Source organism: Microcaecilia unicolor, chromosome 13 (assembly GCF_901765095.1).
Source record: "Microcaecilia unicolor chromosome 13, aMicUni1.1, whole genome shotgun sequence".
Lineage (NCBI taxonomy): Eukaryota > Metazoa > Chordata > Amphibia > Gymnophiona > Siphonopidae > Microcaecilia > Microcaecilia unicolor.
Window position 1 is genome coordinate 38,001,269 of NC_044043.1, and position 23,292 is coordinate 38,024,560.

The 23,292-nt window shown below is 42.9% G+C and overlaps 1 protein-coding gene across 2 annotated transcripts in view; it reads right to left on the reverse strand.

Annotated features, from left to right (window-relative positions):
* SPNS2 (sphingolipid transporter 2) overlaps nucleotides 1-23,292 on the reverse strand; it is a 219,385-nt gene that overhangs the window by 49,113 nt on the left and 146,980 nt on the right. For both annotated transcript variants that reach the window (XR_003939903.1, XM_030185886.1), the window contains exons 4-6: nucleotides 11,088-11,239; nucleotides 7,088-7,154; nucleotides 788-918 (exon numbers count right to left, since the gene is read on the reverse strand). Coding sequence is in view for 1 of the 2 variants with exons in the window: in XM_030185886.1 (XP_030041746.1) it covers nucleotides 788-918; nucleotides 7,088-7,154; nucleotides 11,088-11,239 (350 nt within the window). In the remaining variant the exon portion in view is untranslated. The remainder of the gene's footprint in view (nucleotides 1-787; nucleotides 919-7,087; nucleotides 7,155-11,087; nucleotides 11,240-23,292) is intronic.

Below are 23,292 nucleotides of genomic sequence, written 5' to 3' on the forward strand. Positions count from 1 at the left end.
AACTACACGACCACCCTGCTGGGACTAGTTCTGTGGTCTGTTACCCCCAAAAAATCAACCTCTTAAGCTGCCGTGGGGGTGGGGGATGGAGACCATGAAGTGCAGGAGAGGAGGCAGCGCCACGGTGGGGGTGGAAGAAGGTGAGTGGAGGCAGTGCCAATAACTTTAAATGTGCTGGACAGATGTGTGTGGGGTGTGGGTTTTTTTTTTTTGTTTTGTTACATTTGTACCCCGCACTTTCCCACTCATGGCAGGCTCAATGGGGCAATGGAAGGTTAAGTGACTTGCCCAGAGTCACAAGGAGCTGCCTGTGCCTGAAGTGGGAATTGAACTCAGTTCCTCAGGACCAAAGTCCACCACCCTAACCACTAGGCCACTCCTCCACTCCCACCCATCCAATCCGATGGCCCACCCAAAAATTGCTTTCTGGCTACGCCACTGGTGTCTCTTAGTAAACAGGGACCTGAGTACGTAAAATTTCTTGTTGAAATTCAAAGCGGTTGCTGAGGAAATGGCAAAAAACTCTAGGGTTGTTTTTTTTGCCTCGCCCTGTATATGCTAGGAGATCATTCATGGATCGGATTGACAAGAAGTTTTATTTCCTAGAGGCAGAAAATCTGGAGCTTCCCCCTTCATAAATTAAGTGTGCTGTATCTAAGTTCTGTATGCCAAGTGCCATCATGGTGAACCGTGTTCTCTTTGCTATACATGCTGGGTTCTTTGGAGACATCATGGCAATGGAACAATGTCATTAGTGTATGGGCCATGCACTCTGAAGAGGTCTTACTTTCTTATCAGCGCCTTCATGTCCCTGATCCAGGAACTCCTGGCCTTCAGCTGGTTGGCATGGCCTTGCTTGGCAGCTGGCACAAATATTAAAATCAGTGCTCCTGTGATCATGCCAGGTACTGGAGATACCTGTAAAAAAAAAGAAAGCATTAACCTAGCAGCAGTTTCCACCGGTTCACGAAAGATTTTCGGTTGGTAACATGGAGGGCACTTCTTGTGCCTCAGAACTATGGGTGAAAGATGGTGGGTGGGTATGAAGAGATTAGGACTACAGAGAGATTTTGCCAAATGCTTATAAAATTGCCTTAGGAAGTATTTTATATGAAGCCTCTTGCCAGTTACCTGGGTTAACGGGCTTTTGGAAAACTGCCTGCAGTGTATGCAGGTGACAGTGTGTATATTGTTCCACTGCGCAGGCATTTCCACTTGCATTTTTCCAGAGGCCTTTCCCCCACAGTGCAGGTGGCAACAGCACATCAGCGCCGCTAGGTTGGGGGGGGGGGAGATTTCCTGGGCCCAGCCTGCAAGGGGGGGGGGGGCCCAGCACTGGCAAAGTTTCAGGGAAGCAGCCTGCTTCCGGGTCTGTCTCTCTTCTGCTCCTGTGTGCCAGGATCTGCGTTAATGCAATAACCCAGGCCCCGGTACACAGGAGCAGGAGATGACAGACTCAGGGAGGAGCAGACACAGGAAGGAAGGGGGCGGCAGTCTGAGTGTGGGGGTGGCCTGAGTGTGTGTGTGGGGGGGGGGGGGGGGTGCAGCGCAGCGGTGGTCCAGGTGAGGGAGGCAGTCCTGCTCCGGGCCCGGCTGTGTCTCTCGGCGGTCCTGCGGCACATTGTTTTGACTGGGAGAAATACCCAGAGAAGAAAATGAAAGTGTAAATCTCTGTGAGGACTTCTTCCGTGGGAATTTTTCAAAGGCTACTTTCTGTTTCAGAACTGATAAAAAAAAATCCAGCAACTCTGAACCTGCCTGCAGAGTTTTGAAAACTGCCTCATAACTATAGGCTGAAAAATAAGCATCGTGCTCAGCATTGCTTTTGAACACCAGCTGCAGTGCTTAAATTCTGATAAACATTCAGCAACAGTCAGTGGCATAGCCAGAAGACAATTTCTGGGTAGGCCCAGGGGTGGAATGGATGGTCCTTCGCTTTTCCTCACTGTCCCCACTCCCTGTTCCGCTACCCACTCATCCACCAAAAGTTAAAGATTAATACCTTGGCTGGTAGTGCTCAGGATATGTGAACACTGTGGCAGTTGTGCTCTCAGCCACCAATGTCAGCACCCAATGTCAACCACCAATGTCAACATGAACTGAGCATGTTTGAGAAACCCAGCATGCACAGGGGTAAGGGGTGGTGTTGTTGTTGTTGGTGGCTGGTAGCACAGCTGCTGAATGCCACAATATTCAGATAGCCTGAGGGTTCTGGCAAAGGAGGTCTTGAGCTGGCAAGGCTTGAGGATGATGTACACCATTGTTGGGTGAGCCTGAGCCCAAAGTGGGTGACTATGACACTGCTGTCGGTATCAATACTGGCTGACACTACAACAACATGGAGAGCAGGAAGTGCTGCCATTTTCATGAGAGTGGTGACTTTCAGTCTTCTAGCCCGCTAACTTCCTGGATAATTTTATGGCACCTTTTTACTGTCCTAAAGTTATCTGGAAAGATATCTGCATAGCGGACAAAATAACACCACTGGTTGGTTAATTGAAAGTATAGCCCATGCTCCATCCATGCTCTGCCCTAGCAATAGCTGTATCGTGCTGCTAAAAATTAACAGATAAGACAGACCAGCAGCTTTTATCTGGAAGACTACTGTTCCTATCTGGATAACTGCTTTTTAATATCAGGGCCCCAATTTTAGAAACATAGAAACATGATGGCAGATAAAGGCCATATGACCCATCCAGTCTGCCCATCCTCTGTTACCCCTAAATCTTCCTTTTCCTAAGCGATCCCACATGCTTGTCCCATGCCTTTTAAAATTCTGACATAGTCCTTGACTCCACAACCTCCACCACCCTTTCTGTGAAATAATACTTTCTTAGATTACTCCTAAGCCTGTTTTCCCTCTTAACTTCATCTTATGCTCCCTCGTTCCAGAGTTTTCCTTCAGTTGAAAAAGGCTCACTTCCTGTACATTAATACCCTTGAGATATTTTGATTGGCAATGAAGAATTTGTCTTCCTACTTTTTAGATTACCATATTTTTGTATTTATATCTTGTTTAACTCATGGCTTTTCATAGGTAGCACAGTCTAAGCTGTACTAAGGTTTTGCAGTTCATGTGTAGTAATAGCCAATATTAATACACCTTAACCTCTGCATTAAATAATGGGGTGTTCCCAACATTTTGGGGAAGGAAGCCACGTAGCTAACGCAGAAAAAAAGTTGCTAGCAGCATTAACGACACAGCCGATAACGTGTAAGTCCTCATAAGGGGACTTTTATCTGTTGCATTAGCAGCTAACACATGGTAAAGAGCTCTGTCAGCTGTAAGGCACAATCCCCAATCTCCTTCTGTATTAGCTGCAGGACACACTAATTAGCATTATTTCTCATATTCCACTGTTAATGCAGCTTAATAAATAAGCCTTTAAGTCTGTGCCAAAAGCAAGGGAGGGTGAAATAACTTGCCCAAAGGCAACACGAGTGTCAGCGGGATTGCAACTGTGGTTTCCCTACTTCTCAGCCCACTGCTCTGATCTTTAGGCTACTCCTCTGCTCTGTTACTCTCCAGGAATGTCTCATGTCCTCAGTGTACCAAATTTCCTGAATGGTTGTAGCCACCTGCTGGTTTTGGGGAGCTGAAATCAGATGCTGTACAGTGCAGGCAGTTTAACACCTCCTGAACAGCAACAATGAAGGAGTTTCACCGGTGTCAGTCCAGTTTGGCATGTGCAACTGGTTAGAAGTAAAAAAAAAAAATGCAATTGTGTCCTGTGATCATCAAGAATTTTCTGATTTCAGGCCCTTCTAACATTAATAAATTAAGGTTTACAAGCTTAGCATTTTGGTTCAGGAGCCAGTTTTCTCTTTTGTCCCTAAAATGCCAACAGCTGAGCTAGATTTCTTTGGACAATATTTTGGATTATTTAATTGGTGAGGTCTGCCTTTCTTTTCATCCTGCTCTGTGGTTCCCTTTATCACGTGCATGGTTTGAACATTATCATCTCGTTGTCATTGTAAACCACTTTGTATGCTTTTTAGCTTGAAGAGCAGTATATCGAGACGAGAAATAAAAACTAAACTGAAAACTAAACTTCACCTTACGTTGCAAAGCTAACCAAATTCCTATCTCATTTTAAACTGGGAGCTCATGCATTTTGTAGGCTGTTTTGGAAAAGCTATTGTGGCATAATAACTCCCCCTTTTAATAAATTACAAAAAATCAGGAAGAACAAATCCAACAAACCAAGTTAAACCATAAACTCACTATAATAAACTTGGGTTCAAAATAATTTATCTTTTTTTTATATATGCACTTTAAAATGCTATAAATATTATAAAGTGTTTTAAATGTGCTCAGACCATACCGTTTACACCCATTATATCCCCAACAGCAGTTATTGTGATGGCAAGATTGGAATGGATGAATGATATGTGATTTTAATGAAGCACAAGCACGAGCACAATATACCCCAAGGGAAGTGCAATAACTGTGTGAATATATGTGTATATCGCATTGTGGGTTGGTTTATGTAAGATATGTGGGGGAAGTGAGATCAGGGTGTCATGAACTAACATATACCTCCTTTAGGTTCAAACAAATGTTGTATTGTATGTTCTATTATCTATGTATCGGATGGTAATATGACATATTATAGATATATGCATACACTGGTGATAAAGATCTACTTGGGCTCAGCTGTATGTACATACAAAAATATTAGGAGGCGGAACATCGTATGTACAATGATGGTTCCATTGTGACACCACCACATATTCCTCTTGGGGATATAATGGGTGTAAACGGTATGGTCTGAGCACATTTAAAACACTTTATAATATTTTATAACACTTTAAAGTGCATATATAAAAAAGATAAATTATTTTGAACCCAAGTTTATTATAGTGAGATAATAACTCCCCCGCCAGGGAATACCAAAGTGTAGACACATCTCTCACTCAAGAATGGTACGATTCAAGTGCCAACAGAGGGGTCAAAGGTCTGCAAGCAGTTTTGTTTGGCCACTTCCTCTCTGCTCTTTCAAGACATCTTTTCCAGTATTATTTTTAACAGTTTTAGCAAGAAGTTAAAATAGAAGGAAACTGGTGTCTCAGTGCAAAAAACAAACGGAAACTGGAACTAAGTTTTTCCCCTCAGCGCTGGAAACTAACCTTCAAGGATTTCTTGATAACTGAAGAGGGAAAAGCATCTAAATGATTTAGAGCACCCTCTTGGAAATACTCACATTTGATAAAAATCAAATAATGGGAAAATTGTTGGTCTGTAAAGCACCCTTCCTCTGCTCCGGGGTCAAGTGGAAGAAATTTCTTTGGTCCTGTCTCACCCCAATCATGATTGCTGCGGAATCTGCTTGCCTGGTCCCAGTCTGATATTCAACCACAAAAGAATGGTGGTTGCTACTGACAGTAGGGAAATACGATAACTGGCCTTTTTTGTTTTGGTCCCAATGCCCCTTTCGTAGCATCCTTTTGTTGTATCTGAATAGTTAGGTTTGTTTGAATTAATTATATTTTAGCTTACTAGTCTCCTTCTGCTCCTTCAGGCAATCAGCTCAGTTGGAACCAGCTTGTATTGGGCAATGACACTGTGAGTTTTTATTCATAACTACTAGAATATTTCCCCCGTGATTGTAACCTTTCCTAGCCTAACCGGGTAAGTGACAGTCCTTAAATGGGTGTGAGAGCCCTTGGCTCCCACCAAAGCCAGTACACTTGCACTGTGGTTCCAGCCACTAGATGTCACTGTTGAGCAATGACTGGGACTCTCTCTCCACTAGGGAGAGTACTCTCTACTGTCTCTGCAGCATAGTTTACAAGATTTTCTGAAATCTGGGAGGTTTCACAAACAAGTCAATGAGGCCATCATATCCATATTATAGCATCTATGCAGAAAATTAGAGCGTTCATTTTACAGCACTCAATAAGGGCGGTGGAACACATGTTAAACTTGTCATCTGGAGTGATTTGACTTTGTTTTGAACTCTGTGATTTTGAGCACGGTCTGACTTGGTCCCAAAGAGAAAATAGCTTGCAAACCACTGAATCACATACTAGCAGCCTGTGTTTTCCAAAATATGTAAGGGAGAGATTAACAGTAAAATGCACTCACAATCCCATATTTTAAAACCCCCAAAAATGTTCTTTGGAATGTGTTTTCAGAATGATTTTGCAGTACAATTCAAAATAAGCATCTGTTATTGTGTTTCTTTCTTTCTTCTGTAGATCATTCACTTAACAGAGTGGAAGTGGCAAGTCTAAAACAATTAGAAGTTGGTCACCTATGCATGAGAATTAATGGTGATCCTATAATCTCCAGTTCTCTGATGAGGAAAGTCAGATTCAGGGGTGCCATAACCTTACCTGTAGCAAGTGGGACAATCAGGGTTTTTTTTTTTGAGGGGGTACTTGGGGGTAATGAGTACTGGCACCTTTTCCAGCGTCTGCTAAAATTGACCCATAGTTTTAATGAAAGAGCTCAGGCTCTATGCACCAATTCTGCCATGCCATAGATTCTGTGACTGGTTGCAGGGGGCCTGGCTATTGTGGGGTGGGTCCCATCAGTGATCACCCCACCCCTAAAGGGTGATCTGGCATTTGAGTACCGGCACCTTTTTTGCTAGAAAAAATGTAGTGGGGACAATAATCCAAATGCTGTGGGATATTTTTGCAGTGAATGTAAAAAATAAGAAATGGTTTGGTGACGATTCATCATGCTACACTTAATCACATGACAGTTCATAACCAAGGAAGCGATAAAGTGTTGCACGATGAAGTATCATAGTCATGAAGTGTCACAGGGTTGAAGAACTGGAGTGATGCAGTGTCGGAGTGATGAAATGTTGAAGTTTTGGGTGATGAAGCGTTGAAGTGTTGGGTGATGAAGTGTTGGTGGGTGATGAAGTGTCAGAGTGATGAAGTGTCAGTGGGTGATGTGATGGGTGATGAAGTGTCAGCAACAAAGTGTCATAGTGATGAAATGTCACAATGATGACCCAAGAGTTGGGTGATAAAATGTCACGTGTTGAAAGCATCGCATGACGAAGTGTCCAAACACCATCTAGAAGGATTCTGTGCCCTATCTATCTACCACAAAAAAAGAGTCTCTTACCCGAAGGGCCCAATGCCAGTCTCCAGCGACTTGTTTCACACTTGATCCAGTGATGTATCCCAAACCACTGAAAAAAAGTACCAAGAGTTGTGATCCATTTCTAGAAATAAGGTCTCCAAGTACTAAGTACACCCTGCTTCTTTGTAGGATACTCTATTGGTTTTCTTTGACATGCTACCAAATGAAATTCAGAACCATTTAAGTCAAAAAAACTGAGAAAAGGAAAAAGGAAAAGAATAAGAAATCAGAGTTTTAGTAATATGGAGGGAGCAGATAAGATTATTTAAATAACTATACTGTCTGAAGATGTAGTGGGAGACACAGATGCATTTTCAATGAAAACCAATATAAAGGCTACCATTGAAAATAAAGATACACAGAATAAAAACACCATTGATAACCATTCACTGACCTACAAAGCCACTTATTTTTATAAAGTGACAGTCAGATCTATTAAGTGGTTTCTCCTATGTATTTCATAAATATTGGCTTCACTTGGACAATTGCCTGTTCCAGAACTCCTCTACTGGTCTTTCAAAGGGCTGATTATACAAAGTAGATCTGAAAGATATTTCTGCTTTGTGAGAATTATCTAAAGCAATTTTCCAATGCTAATTCTTTGGCGTCCTTTAGTTGTGGCAAAGAGCAGACCTTGGAAAGCTAAGGAACATGCCAGACTCTTTGCTTACGATGGCGTCCCTGTGTTGGGAGCTGGTTCGCTATCACTCCAGTCCAGCTGGTTGGTGATAAGAAGAACTTTCCAGGTTTTCCTGCTAGGAAGTAAGCTCATTTTACTCCCTTCTCTAGAGGAAGTGGTCTGCTTGAAGGAATTTATTTTGCATGTGTGTGTTGTGAGCTCGCCCTGTCTGCAACCTCCTAATCTGGGTGTCAGTTTTTGTGAAAACATAATACCATAGCTATTTACACAATTAAGATTACCTACTGGCCAATAAGAAAGTACAATTCAATCTTAAGAGCGAGCAAAACAGGAAAGCTGAACACTCAAGTGTAATATAGATATTGCACTCGCTATGGTTATAGGAGATGAATTTACCAGTTTACCTTTAAACTGACTTATGTCTGATTAGATGTGAGATAAGTTGTCACCATAATAATGTATCTTTATAACTTTTGATGTAAAGGAGTTTGAGGTATGCTGGTGAAACTTTCCTATGTTAAAAGTCTACCAATACACCAAAATGGACTCTCCCAAATATCCTAGCATTCAGTTTACCACAGGGAAACCACAAGAATTAGAGTGCTAATGTTGCACTGTCTTTTGTAGGACCTGTAAAGTGGAACGAACTGTCACTATGTCTGAAGCTAACAGTAAAATAACACGTCTTAACAGCAGTCCATATTGAGAACTTCCCTTCTTGGCATTGACCTAAGTTCTTGCATATACACTTGTAGAGTGTGTTTTCTTTTTACCTAATCAACTGCTCTCTATATTTTTCCATTGCTGGAATAAATTTTTGTAAAAAAATAATAACATGGTTGAAAGTATTTGGCTTTGCAGAAGTTGCAGTTATGCCAACACATACAAGGCCACATTAGACATGCTGGGGACTGAGGGCCAGAATGGACCCAACTAGGAGCAGATTGTCTGAAGCTCTGCCCAAGGGATGCCACTCATTTTAACCACAGGGTCCTTTGCTGTGCCAGAGGCCTAAGCAAATGCTCTTTCTCACACTTCTCCCCATAAACTGGTCCTGAACCCAGGCAAGGGAGGTCCTTGTGCTTTGAACAGGATGATTCTGACCTTAGACAAAGTAACTTATTCCGAGCAGATGCCAGAGAGGAAAAGGGTGAGATTGCAAAAGCTCAGTCAGAAAAATAACCTGAATGCTTTTCTCTCCACAGTAAAGCTAGGGTACTTTACAAACATGTAGTGGAGGTGTGGCCTAGTCTTTAGAGCACCAGCCTTGATATCAAGAGGTGGCCAGTTCAAGTCCCATTTACCGCTCCTTGTGATCCTGGAGTAGCCATACTGGGTCAGACAATATCGTGTTTTCCAAACTGTGGCCAAGCCAGGTCACAAGTACCTGGCAGAAACCCAAATCGTTGGCAACACTCCATACTACAAATCCCAGGGCAAGCAGTTGCTTCCTATGTCTGGCTCAATAGCAGACTATGGAGTTCTCCTCCAGGAATTTGTCCAAACCTTTTTTAAACCAAGATACACTAACTGCTGTTACCACCTCCTCCTGCAAAGAGTTCCAGAACGTAACTCTCTTGAGTGAAAAAATATTTCCTCCTATTTGTTTTAAAAGTGTTTCCATGTAACTTCCTCGAGTGTCCCTTAGTCTTTGTACTTTTGGAAAGAGTAAAAAATCAATTTACTTCTACTCGTACTACACCACTCAGGATTTTGTAGACCTCAGCTCTGCCCAAACTTTGTCCCCAGACCGCCGGTTAGGGAATGGCCAGTTACAGCTGATATTCAGCGGCACCACCCAAGTGAATATTAGCAGCCAGCCAGCTCAGTGGCATTTACACGATGTGATACCCACGAGTGAGCCTTTTCCAGAGTAGCCCCCACACTCTGGAATGCACTGCCTGAAAGGCTCTGCTTAACACAAGACCATCTCTACTTCAAGAAGCAGGTGAAAGCTTGGCTCTTCAACCAGGCATTTAATGGAAGAAGTAATTAACTTGTTAGTCTCACTCACACACACAAGGAGTGACTCAGGCTGCACATACTGCAGCGGGACATGTCTATCCACTCCTACCCTAGCCGAGAGAATATTTAACCATCTCTCTGACCTCATGTGCAACTTTCTTTAAATCAGTCACCTTACTTTCTAACTCTTCCTACTCTCTTACCTATCTATATGTTACATCTTTGTTTACTCTTCACTATCAATTAAAATGTTCTATTACGTATTGTGTTGACATTGTAAGTAGTATACAATGCCACAATTTGTATTGTTTTTTTGAATAATTTTACTGCTGTAATTGCCTATAGCTCATGTTTGATCTATTCTTACCGTACACCGCCTTGAGTGAATTCCTTCAAAAAGGCAGTAAATCAGTGGCGTACCAAGGGGGGGCGGTGGGGGCAGTCCGCCTTCGGTGCACGCCGCTGGGGGGGGGTGCCGTGCGCCTGTCGGCTCTGCTCGTTCCGTGCTCCCTCTGCCCCGGAACAGGTTACTTCCTGTTCCGGGGCAGAGGGAGTATGGAATGAGCGAAGCCGAGAGGCGCGCGGCAGCCCCCCAGCAGCTAAAAATGCACCCGGGGGGGTGTCCTTTCGCCGGGGGTGGGGGTCGCTGCACCTGGGGGGGGGGGCGCATCGGCGATCCGCCACGGGTGTCAGCCACCCTAGGAACGCCACAGCAGTAAATAAATCCTAATAAATAAATTTAACCAAAGAACCAAGTTGCATTTGATATACCGCTAAGGACCTGCACATAGGCATCTAAGCGGTTTACACAGATAAATATGATAAAAATGTTAACTAGGCAGGAGCCTCTGCTGCCTGATTAAATCCCTTGGAATACTGACCCCCTCCCCTCCCCCCATGGCTGATTCTAGAGGTAAAAGAAAATATTTAAAAAGTCTGGGATCTTGTTGTACTTTTACTGACTGAGGCGAGGAGAGATGAGGAGACCAGATACGAAGCAGTCGAGTCCCAAAGCGCTAGCTCTAATTTAATACTTTTTATAAGATCCTTTCTACAACAGAGTGTTCCCCGGAAATCTCTGCAGAGGAGGGTTTTTGTTTTTCCATTTTAAATTAATGTTAGATAACAAGGAAAGCTCACACAGCTTTAGAATGTGTTTCTAAGACTTCCGGGGGTTCCTTGTAATTAGAGAGATTTAATTTTGAAACAGAACGGATTTGCTTTGCTTCACTATTCCCTCAAACCTGAACAATTCGCCAGGCGTCCTCTAATTCAGTTACAGGGAATCTCTGGAGGCCTACATTATAAAAACCACATAACTGAAGTTAGTATTAGCACTTAAGCATGCTGAATCCAAATACATAAATAGTACTGTACCTTCCAAGTGGAATCGCAAAGTAGAAGACTGACAGCATAAGGGTTCTCGTGTTTTTGGTGAAAAGGTCTCCAATAATGGTCGGGGCGATAGTGGAGTAACTGGCTTCTCCAATGCCAACTAAACCTCGGGAGAGGACCAGAAGCCAGAAGTACTGAGGGAAAAAACAAAAAGATACACAAGTCATTCCCTGATGATGTTCATTGTGGAGTGGAGGAGTAGCCTAGTGGTTAGAGCACCAGTCTTGACATCCAGAGGTGGCTGGTTCAAATCCCACTACTGCTCCTTGTGGTCTTGGGCAAGTCGCTTAACCCTTCATTGCCTCAGGTACAAACTTAGATTGTGAGCCCTCCTGGGACAGAGAAATATCCAATGTATCTGAATGTAACTCACCTTGAGCTACTACTGAAAAAGGTGTGAGCAAAATCTAAATAAATAAAATCTTACCTAGAAAGTACAGGGCAATTGCTGTGCTGTGTGCTTAGAGTACACAAGGAAGGGCAGTGGTGCCCTAGGTCAGTGTTTCCCAAGTTCAGTCCTGGAGGTACCCCTTGCCAGTCAGGTTTTCAGGATATCCAAAATGAATACGCATGAACTTGACTTCCACACACTGCCTCCATTATATACAAATCTCTTTCATGCATTATGTGGATATCCTAAAAATCTGACTGGCAAGAGATACAGGACCTGACTTGGGAAACACTGCTCTAGGTAACATTTTGTCCAGTGGTTCCCAAACCTGTTCCTGGAGGCACCCCAGCCAGTCAGGTTTTCAGGATACCCACAATGAATATTCATGAGAGAGATGTACATGCAGTGGAGGCAGTGCATGCAAATCTCTTTCATGAATATTCATTGTGGGTATCCCAAAAACCTGACTGGCTGGGGTGCCTCCAGGACCAGGTTTGGGAACCGTTTTAGTCTTACACAGCCCCAATTGACTTTCATGCCCTTAGCTTTACCTTGCAACCTCCCCCACCCCCTTGCACACCACCAATATTTTGATAATTGAACTCAACAATCATGATCATCACAAAAGATCCTCTAAAAATGCAGGTTACAGTATGTGCTGATGGCTCTTTGAATTTGTGTACCTGTCAGGACCTATTGTTTTGCTTGGAATGTAGCTGCTCCTTGCTGCCCCCAAGAAGCTGCTGCTCTGTGTGACTTCCTGTGTTTCCTAATGGTTGCACCAGCCCTGCCTGGAACAGACTTCTTGAGTTGTGCGTCATGCTCCATCTCTTGAGTACTCTACAATTCATTTTTCTAGAACCTGTCTGTCCATATATATTTTTCTTGACTAAATTGTAAGCTCTGTGGAGCAAAGACTGTGTCTTATAGGTATCTGCATTTATTTATTCTATTTGATATATCGTTCTTTACACTTTAGTCATCAAAGCAGCTTACACAATTAAATGACAGAAGCAGAGAGGTAATTTGTACATCAATACCAGTGATTCTCAAGCCACTCCTTGGGACACACCTAGCCAGTCAGGTTTTCAGGATACCCGCAATGAACATGCATGAGATAGATTTGCAAATTGCATAATGGAGGTAGTGCATGTAAATTTATCGCATGCATATATCATTGTGGATATCTTAAAAACTTGACAGGCTGAGTGCTGAGAAACCTTGATCTATACATATAAAACCCCTCACATATTGTAATTATCATATGATAGACCAAAATCTGGACACCAGTCTGTTTTGACACATTTCTGCCTTTCTTAACAATATATTTTGAACCACCCTCAGTCTGTTGACCATATGAGCCGTGAGCTCTTTATCTGATATTATTTTTGATACATAGATCAGATTGACACTGAGACATGGCCTGTGTCCGGTCTACAAATAAAGACTCTTGACTATCCCAAGTTTGAACAGCCCTTGGAGGAGTAGCCTAGTGGTTAGTGCAGTGGACTTTGATCCTGGGGAACTGAGTTCAATTTCCACTACAGCTCCTTGTGACTCTGGGCAAGTCACTTAACCCTCCATTGCCCCTGGTACAAAATAAGTACCTGAATATATGTAACCCACTTTGAATGTAGTTGCAAAAACCTCAGAAAGGCAGTATATCAAGTCTCATTTCCCTTTCCCTATTTGAGATTCTAGATGGAATGTTGCTACTATTGAGATTCTGTTGCTACTATTTGAGATTCTACATGGAATGTTGCTATTCCACTAGCAACATTCCATGTAGAAGCCTGCCCTTGCAGATCAGCAACGTGGCCGCGCAGGCTTCTGTTTCTGTGAGTCTGACGTGCAGGACGTCAGACTCACAGAAACAGAAGCCTGCGCAGCCGCATTGCTGATCTGCAAAGGTAGGCTTCTACATGGAATATTGCTAGTGGAGGAGTAGCCTAGTGGTTAGTGCAGCGGACTTTGATCCTGGGGAACTGAGCTCGATTCCCACTGCAGCTCCTTGTGACTCTGGGCAAGTCACTTAACCCTCCATTGCCCCTGGTACAAAATAAGTACCTGAATATATGTAAACTGCTTTGAATATAGTTGCAAAAACCTCAGAAAGGTGGCATATCAAGTCCCATTTCCCTTTCCCTTCCCTTTTCTTTCTGCATTATTGTATGTACTTTGATCATCTCTTCTGCTGCTGCTTTATCACAAGATAAGCATGACATACTCCTGCGTACTAGAGGCCTGTAAAGCTTTGCCACAGCAAACTAGTAAATTAGAACTCCGCAGATGTGGTACCATATGAATGAACCCTAGTGATTCCAAGAAATCAGAAGCAGAGAAGGGCTTGATCTTCATACTCGTGCCGTTGATGAACATATTCTGCAGTGACAATTAGAAATAATTAGCAGGCTCTATTTTGATTACTTCTTTGCATAATTCACTGAATGTCTTAATTCTTCAGCATATATATGGCAATCATGCTTTTTGGAGGTGCCATTTTCATGAAATTAGCCCTGAGTCCATTATGCTTCTTAGAGAAGACATTGAGGTGAGGATTTCACTAAGCCTCAGCTCAGCAAGAACTTATTCACTGCATACAGCGAAATGGGTGTTAATTTCACGGAGACAGAACCTTAACTGGTGGTGAACTGGGTCACATGAGTCATACCTGTTTTGCTAGATAAATCAGATGCAAAAGCAGCTCAGCAGACTATTCAGACATCTCTGCCAGACAACGGGAAGATGTAGAAATATATTTTGAGCTATTTCTAACCAAAAGTTTATTACAGCACCAGTACTTTACAACATTCAAATGTCATTGGTGTCCCTGCGGTATCTTAAAATATGAAGTAAAATGGCAGACACTTTGATGTTCTGATCAGTTGCCAGCTTTATACTGCAGGGGGGGGGGGGTCTATGTGATCCTTTTTCTGACCCTGGTGTTCTAATCCCATACCATTCTGGAATCTGTGGGAGTCTTTTACTAAAAACTAGTAAAAAAAAAAGCCCATTTCTGACACAAATGAAACGGGCGCTAGCAAGGTTTTCCTCGGCTCCCCTGCAGCTACCCATGTCCAGCGACCCTCCTCTCCCACTGCCCCCCTGCAGCCACCCATGTCCAGCGACCCTCCTCTCTCCCCTGCCCCCCTCCAGCCACCCATGTCCAGCGACCCCCTGCCCCCCCTGCAGCCACCCATATCCATCGACCCTCCTCTCTCCCCTGCCCCCCCTCCAGCCACCCAGCGACCCTCCTCTCCCACTGCTCCCCTGCAGCCACCCATGTCCAGCGACCCTCCTCTCTCCCCTGCCCCTCCTCCAGCCACCCATGTCCAGCGACCCTCCTCTGGTCATGGATCAGCTGTGAGGCATGTTCCCCCGGGTTCTGAAGTAAACATCATAATGGCTACAGTGATGTCAGCCTGATCTACGGAGCCATCCTGACCAACTCAGAATGAGCCATGGTCCCAGGCAGCAACTCAGAACGTTGGAGGTGAGAATTATTATATAGGATTAGCTTAAGTTATCTGCAGCAGGGCCCATTTTATTCCTATGGGCCCTGCTGCAGATAACTCAAGCTAATCTTTAGTAAAAGATCCCCTGTGTTCTACTGTTTCTGAGACAAAAACTACAAACCCCAGCAGGAATGGATGTTAAAAAAGAACAACCAAGGCTGTAGGAGAATGTCAGTCTTCCCAATATTACTAACTTTCATTCTAAAACACTGCCAGGCAAAAAATGTCTGTTAAAACAGGTTTTGGTGGATGGGAGGAAAGGCAATTTACGCCTAAGGCTTGTTGTATGGTCATACCTGGAACTGAACTCCACAGCTATAATATACCACAGCAGTGAAGGAAAAAAAACAACCATCGCCGTATCACAAAAAAAGATATAGTAGAATTAGAAACGGTTCAAAGAAGAGCGACCAAAATGATAAACGGGATGGAACTCCTCCCATATGAGGAAAGACTAAAGTGGTTAGGGCTCTTCAGCTTGGAAAAGAGACTGCTGAGGGGGGATATGATTGAGGTCTACAAAATTTTGAATGGTAGAGAATGAGTAAAAGTGAATTAATTTTTCACCCTTTCAAAAAGTACAAAGACCAGGGGACACTCAATGAAATTACATGGAAATACAAACAAATAGGAGGAAATATTTTTGTCACTCAAAGAGTAGTTACTGCTATTACCACATCCTCATTGCCAGAGGACGTGGTAACAGCGGTTAGCATATCTAGGTTTAAAAAATGGTGTGGACAAGTTCCTGGAGGAAAAGTCCATAGTCTGTTATTGAGATGGACATGGGGGATGCCACTGCTTGCCTCGGGATTGGTAGCACGGAATGTTGCTATTATTTGGGATTCTGGAATTTGGCTACTCTTTGGTGTTCTGGAATGTTGCTACTAATTGGGTTTCTGCCAGGTACTTGTGACCTGGACTGGTCACTGTTGGAAGCAGGATACTGGGCAAGATAGACCATTGGTCTGACCCAGTATGGCAATTCTTATGTGCTTATGTTAACCAAGTGCTTTATTCCATCCTTTCATTGATTTAAAAAAACAAACAAACAAACAAACAAACCTCTCTCTTATCATTGCAGAAACCTTAAGGGGCAATTCTGTAAGTGGGAACCTCCTTTTAGGCTCCCTGGTGCTGCACTGTGTAATCCTATTTTAAAATGGCATCTGGGCACCCAGATCCCATTACAGAATACCAGTATAACCCGGCATTGGTGCACCTAATCCTTACACACCCACAGTTGCATGCTTAAGTGGTAACCCCTCCCATGCTCCGCCCATGTGAATGCCGCCTTGCATTTACACGCTATGCCATAGTTACGCACCCTTACAGAATAGTGTTTAATCGTTTTGCAATCACACACATAGGGGGGATTCTATATATGGTGCCTAAAAAATCCACGTGGAAAACATTTCCGCCTAAGCGTATTCTATAAGCAGTGCCTAGACATATCAGAAAAGTCTTAAAATATAACAAACATGTATCTTTTAGCTGTCAGAAGGTTCAGACTTTCTCCAACATTTATCATGTTCCATTTAAGAGTTCTAGTGACCCAGTACTCCCAGGCAGGGAAAATAATGTCTTCTCAAAGCTGGCATAGTTCTATGAATAAATGTCGTTTATGAAGTTGAATGCAAGCTGTGTTCTTTGCTTTGCATAATAATGAGATAATAAGATGCAGATGCATGCAAAGTATGTAGCCCAAATTGACTAATTTGTGTTACAGTAAAATAACACATGATTTTTTTGCCATTTAATTCATATTAAGAGGCAAATAAGAGAGGGAGGAGAAGAGGGAGAAAGGAGAGGGGATTGTAGCAGAGGGGGTGGAAGGAGAAAGGAGAGGAGCTCAGAATGTTTATGTTTATTAAAAAAAAACTTGATATACCACCTAATACCGACAAAGAGGAGCTAAGAGGTTTACTATAAAAATTTGTCAGTACAATAAAATTGAAAAGAATTCTGTTTCAAATAGAACAGAAGACAAACATTCATTCTAGGCCAAGCATACCCATAAAAATCCAACAACCACCGAACCTGAAAACTGTGTGCCAGGAATCACACCATCAACTGAAAAAATAGAAAAACATTAATCAAAGGCTTGTTGGAAGTAATTCGTCATTAAAAGGGAAATGGAAATTGATATACTGCCTTTCTGAAGCTTTTGCAACTACATTCAAAGTGGTTTACATATATTCAGATACTTATTTTGTACCAGGGGCAATGGAGGGTTAAGTGACTTGTCCAGAGTCACAAGGAGCTGCAGTGGGACTTGAACTCAGTTCTCCAGGATCAAAGTCTGCTGTATTAACCACTAGGCTACTCCTCCACTAGCAACAGTCCCTGTAGAAGCCTGCCCTTGCAGATCAGCAATGCGGCTGCGCAGGCTTCTGTTTCTGTGAGTCTGACATCCTGCATGTATGTGCAGGACATCAGACCAGGACGTGAGACTCACAGAAACAGAAGCCTGCGCAGCTGCATTGCTGATCTGCAAGGGCAGGCTTCTACAGGGAATGTTACTAGTGGAATAGCAACATTAACATTCCATGTAGAATCTCAAATAGTAGCAACAGAATCTCAATAGTAGCAACATTCCATCTAGAATCTCCAATAGGGAAAGGGAAATGGGACATGATATACTGCCTTTCTGAGGTTTTTTGCAACTTCATTCAAAGCGGTTTACATATATTCAGGTACTTATTTTGTACCAGGGGCAATGGAGGGTTAAGTGACTTGCCCAGAGTCACAAGGAGCTGCAGTGGGAATCGAGCTCAGTTCCCCACGATCAAAGTCCACTGCACTAACCACTAGGCTACTCCTCCACTAGCAATATTCCATGTAGAAGCCTACTTTTGCAGATCAGCAATGCGGCTGCGCAGGCTTCTGTTTCTGTGAGTCTGACATCCTGCATGTATGTGCAGGACATCAGACCAGGACGTCAGACTCACAGAAACAGAAGCCTGCGCAGCTGCATTGCTGATCTGCAAGGGCAGGCTTCTACAGGGAATGTTACTAGTGGAATAGCAACATTAACATTCCATGTAGAATCTCAAATAGTAGCAACAGAATCTCAATAGTAGCAACATTCCATCTAGAATCTCCAATAGGGAAAGGGAAATGGGACATGATATACTGCCTTTCTGAGGTTTTTTGCAACTTCATTCAAAGCGGTTTACATATATTCAGGTACTTATTTGTACCAGGGGCAATGGAGGGTTAAGTGACTTGCCCAGAGTCACAAGTAGCTGCAGTGGGAATTGAACTCAGTTCCCCAGGATCAAAGTCCACTGTACTAACCACTAGGCTACTCCAAAGAACTTTAAACCTTTGAAAGGATGGCTCAGAAGGTACAGTTCCTGGGAGACTATTCCAAAACGAGGGAGCCAGACAAGAAAAAGCAGAATGCCTGATGACCTCATAATTAATATGCCTAGGATTGGAGGGGATGGAGGAAGAGGAGGGGAATAGAGTGGAGCAGATTGTGCGAGATCATAGTGGAAGCAGAGGTTAGAAATATGCTTGCCTCCCTCAGGTACAAAAAGTCTAGTTATTGCTCCTTTTTCCTATAAGGCCAATTTTTATATAACTCTGATTCTTATTGTTAACTGAAATCAATTTGATTATTTTAGCTAATGATGCTTTGTGTCGATGCCATCTTTGCCTATTTTTTTTTTCAATTCTCTTTATTGACATCAGTACAGTACATGCTCAGAGACCTTGCATTGCCTATTTATTTATTTATTTATTTCCAAACTCTTGATATACCGCAAATTAAGCTTATACAGGCAACTAAGCAGTTTACAATATTTTAAAAACAGGTTCTTGCTGTGTCTCCTGGTGGGAGAAGGGGGAAAAAGGAAAAGGTCTTTGATCAGCAGAAGATGGAAAATGTCTATGAAACAGATGAAAATGCATCAGAAAAAAGGAAGGTTTTTATAAGAGCTTTAAATGATGGTCACCGCATCTCAAAAGAGATGTGAGTGGAATTAGAAAAGGTACAGAGAAGGGTAACATAGTAACATAGTAGATGACGGCAGAAAAAGACCTGCACGGTCCATCCAGTCTGCCCAACAAGATAAACTCATATGTGCTACTTTTTGTGTATACCTTACCTTGATTTGTACCTGTCCTTTTCAGGGCACAGACCGTATAAGTCTGCCCAGCACTATCCCCGCCTCCCAACCACTAGCCCCGCCTCCCACCACTGGCTCTGGAACAGACCGTATAAGTCTGCCCAGCACCATCCCCACCGCCCAACCACCAGTCCCGCCTCCCACCACTGGCTCTGGCACAGACCGTATGTCTGCCCAGCACCAATCTCGGCTAAGCTCCTTAGGATGCATTGTCTATATTGTCATACTTTGTACACTTCAGCTTGTGCCAATATTTATCAGCGACTGCTGAATGCTTAAGCATTCACCCCATAAGCAAGGGCCTGACCAGGTTTAAGAAATTTGCTCATTTAACATCTGCACAGAATACCCTGTTTTGGGACCTTACCAGGTACTTGTGACCTAAATTGACATCTGTTGGAAACAGGATACTGGGCTTGATAGACCTTCGTTCTGCCCAGTATGGCAACACTTATGAACCCCTACTACTACTGTATTTTTAAATTTTATTTAATGAAATGCTGTTCCAAATTCCTCCAGGCCAACAGAACTATTGTCCGGGATTGAAGCTGTTCTTTTCACCCAAAGCCCTGGCACAGTAGCAAGGGTTTAAGAAAATGTGACCATATTGGGCACTGCAGATTGGTTTGAGATAAGAACATAAGAATAGCCATACTGGATCAGACCAATGGTCCATCTAGCCCAGTATCCTGTTTCCAACAGTGGCTAATCCAGGTCACAAGTACCTGGCAGAAACCCAATTAGAAGCAACATTCCATGCTACCAACCCCACGGAAAGCAGTAGCTATGGACTTTTCCTCCGGGAACTTGTCCAACCCTTTTTCAAACCCAGATATACTAACTGCTGATATCACATCTTCCGGCAATGAATTCCAGCTTAACTATTCATTGAGTGAAAAATATTTCCTTCTGTTCGTTTTAAAAGTATTTCCATGTCACTTCATTGAGTGTCCCCTAGTCTGTGTACTTTTTGAAAGAGTAAAAAATCGATTTAGGTTTACCCGTTCTACACCACTCAGTATTTTGTAGGCCTCTATCATATCCCCCTCAGCAGTCTCTTTTCCAACTTAGAGTCCTAACCTCTTAAGCCTTTCCTTAATCATTTTTGTCGCTCTTCTTTGAATCTTTTCTAATTCTGCTATACCTTTTTTAAGATACAGCAACCAGAATTGCACACAATATTCAAGGTGTGGTTGCACCATGGAGCGATACAAAGGCATTATAATATTCTTTGTTATTATTTTCCATCCCTTTCTAGCATTCAGTTTGAGTTTTTGGCCGATACCACACACTGGGCAAAGATTTCCGTGTATTGTCCACTGACACCTAGATCTTTTTCTTGGGTGCCGACTCCTAGGGTAGAACCTGGCATCAAATAACTATGATTTGGATTATTCTTCCCAATGTGCATCACTTTACACTTGTCCACATTAAATCTCATCTGCCATTTGGACGCCCAGACTTCCAACTACCTAAGGTCTTCCTACAATTTTTCACAAGCCGCATGTGTTTTAACAGCTTTGAAAAGTTTTGTGTCGTCTGCAAATTTAATCTCCCTTGTCGTTCCCATTTCCAGATCATAAATAAATATGTTAAATAGCACTGGTCCCAGTACAGATCCCTGGGGCACTTCACTCTTCACCCTCCTCCACTGAGAGAATTGGCCATTTAACCCTACCCTCTGTTTTCTATCCATCAACCAATTCCTAATTCACAAAAGATCACTGTCTCCTAGCCCATGCTAAGATTCCCCATTTCCAAATGAGGTTTCCTTCATTCCTGAGATGAAGTGAAGGTTGGAAGATTCTAAACATTCTAAAGATTCTTAATTGCTCCAAGTAGGAGGGTCCTTCCTTTCTCTTCCCAACCACACATCAGAGAGAACTTTAAATGAAGAGTGTGCAAGTCAATCCCATGACAAGTTTTACAAGAGTGAATATTTCTAGGAATTAAACTGTATAAAGTGAGATGATGCATGAAGAAGCCTGATGGACAAAGCAACAGAACCATGAAACAGGCAAGCTGATGTTCTGGGGAACTGAATTAGTAAGTCGGATATTCAGCGTTATCAATTTCCCTAATAAACTCCTAGGCAAGAGGGATTTCAGGTAAGCACTAAGGGGCCCCTTTACTAAGCCGTGTAAGCATCTACGGCCCTAGAACGCACACCAAAATGGAGTTACCGCCCGGCTACCGCGTGGCTCTTGCGGTAATTTCATTTTTGTCGCACATTCGATATGCGCATCCAAAAAATAATTTTTATTTTCGCACATGTGTATTGGGCGTGCGCCAAGTGGCATTTGACACGCGTAGGTCATTACCGCCCGGTTACCGCGTGAGACTTTACCGCTAGGTCAACGGCTGGCAGTAAGGTCACAGACCCAAAATGGACGCACGGCAATTTTCATTTTGCCACACGTTCATTTTCGGCAAAACTAAAAAAAAAGGCTTTTTTTTTTTGCAGGAGCGCTGAAAAATGATGCTGCGCATGCCCAAAACACACGTCTACACTACCGCAGGCCATTTTTCAGCACACCTTAGTAAAAGGACCCCTAAGCTATCCTTTTTCCAGAAGCAGATGGTTCCATTATCCAGTGCTGAAAACAACATTTCTGCGGTTGGAGCACTGAGGTTGAAAGAGCCTTTTCTTAAAGTTAAATGATATTTAAGTCTAGGGAGAATGAAATCGACTTGCTTATGTTGGCGATGTGTCATTATCCCCATAGTTAAAACCTTCAAACACACATTGGCAAATTACATACATGTTCAATTCTGCCCACAACCTTGCCACAGAAATTCAGGCTGCTGTCCACAGTGAAGCCTCAGATTGCGTGCATCAAGGTCTCCACAATTAACATACAGTTTTAAAGTGGTATAGTGGGGTGTAAAAGCTTAGAAATATATTTAAAGAACGAAGCATGCTGGCCTTTCAGTCACCATTTAATTTAAAACAAAAGAAGTTCAACAGATATGAAGTAGTTGCTACCCATTGCTTGGTGTGCCTGGAAATAACTTTTCCTATATATTGTCTTCTATTTATTTCCTTATTGTTGCATTTTGTTTTGTTTTCATTAGATTTTCATTTCTGTCATTAAAGCGTATGCTGAAACAGAAAAGATAGGCCTATTTCAGAGGCAAATTGAGACATGCAGGTCTGGATGTGGAAACATTCCCACTGGGGTTGATATTTATCTGGGTGGGAGCAACTACTACCAGGAAAATCAGGATAACTGGCGCTCCCTAGGCCCAGGCGGTGATATTCAGTGGTATTATCCAGGTAGTGCTGCTAAATATTACTGACCACCAAGAAAGGGCTCTAGGTGTCGTCGTTGATGATATGTTGAAACCTTCTGCTCAGTGTGCTGCTGCGGCTAAGAAAGCAAATAGAATGTTAGGTATTATTAGGAAAGGAATGGAAAACAAAAATGAGGATGTTATAATGCCTTTGTATCGCTCCATGGTGCGACCGCACCTCGAATACTGTGTTCAATTCTGGTCGCCGCATCTCAAAAAAGATATAGTGGAATTAGAAAAGGTGCAGAGAAGGGCGACGAAAATGATAAAGGGGATGGGACGACTTCCCTATGAGGAAAGGCTAAAGCGGCTAGGGCTCTTCAGCTTGGAGAAAAGGCGGCTGAGGGGAGATATGATAGAGGTCTATAAAATAATGAGTGGAGTTGAACGGGCAGATGTGAAGCGTCTGTTTACGCTTTCCAAAAATACTAGGACTAGGGGGCATGCGATGAAGCTACAATGTAGTAAATTTAAAACGAATCGGATAAAATGTTTCTTCACTCAATGTGTAATTAATCTCTGGAATTCATTGCCGGAGAATGTGGTAAAGGCGGTTAGCTTAGCGGAGTTTTAAAAAGGTTTGGACGGCTTCCTAAATGAAAAGTCCATAGACCGTTATTAAATGGACTTGGGGAAAATCCACTATTTCTGGGATAAGCAGTATAAAATGTTTTGTACATTTTTGGGATCTTGCCGGGTATTTGTGACCTGGATTGGCCACTGCTGGAAACAAGATGCTGGGCTCGATGGACCTTTGGTCTTTCCCAGTATGGCAATACTTATGTACTTACATACCTTGGTATTATCCAGGTAGGGGAGTCTGGGGCTGGAAGTTTGGATTTGGATTTGCT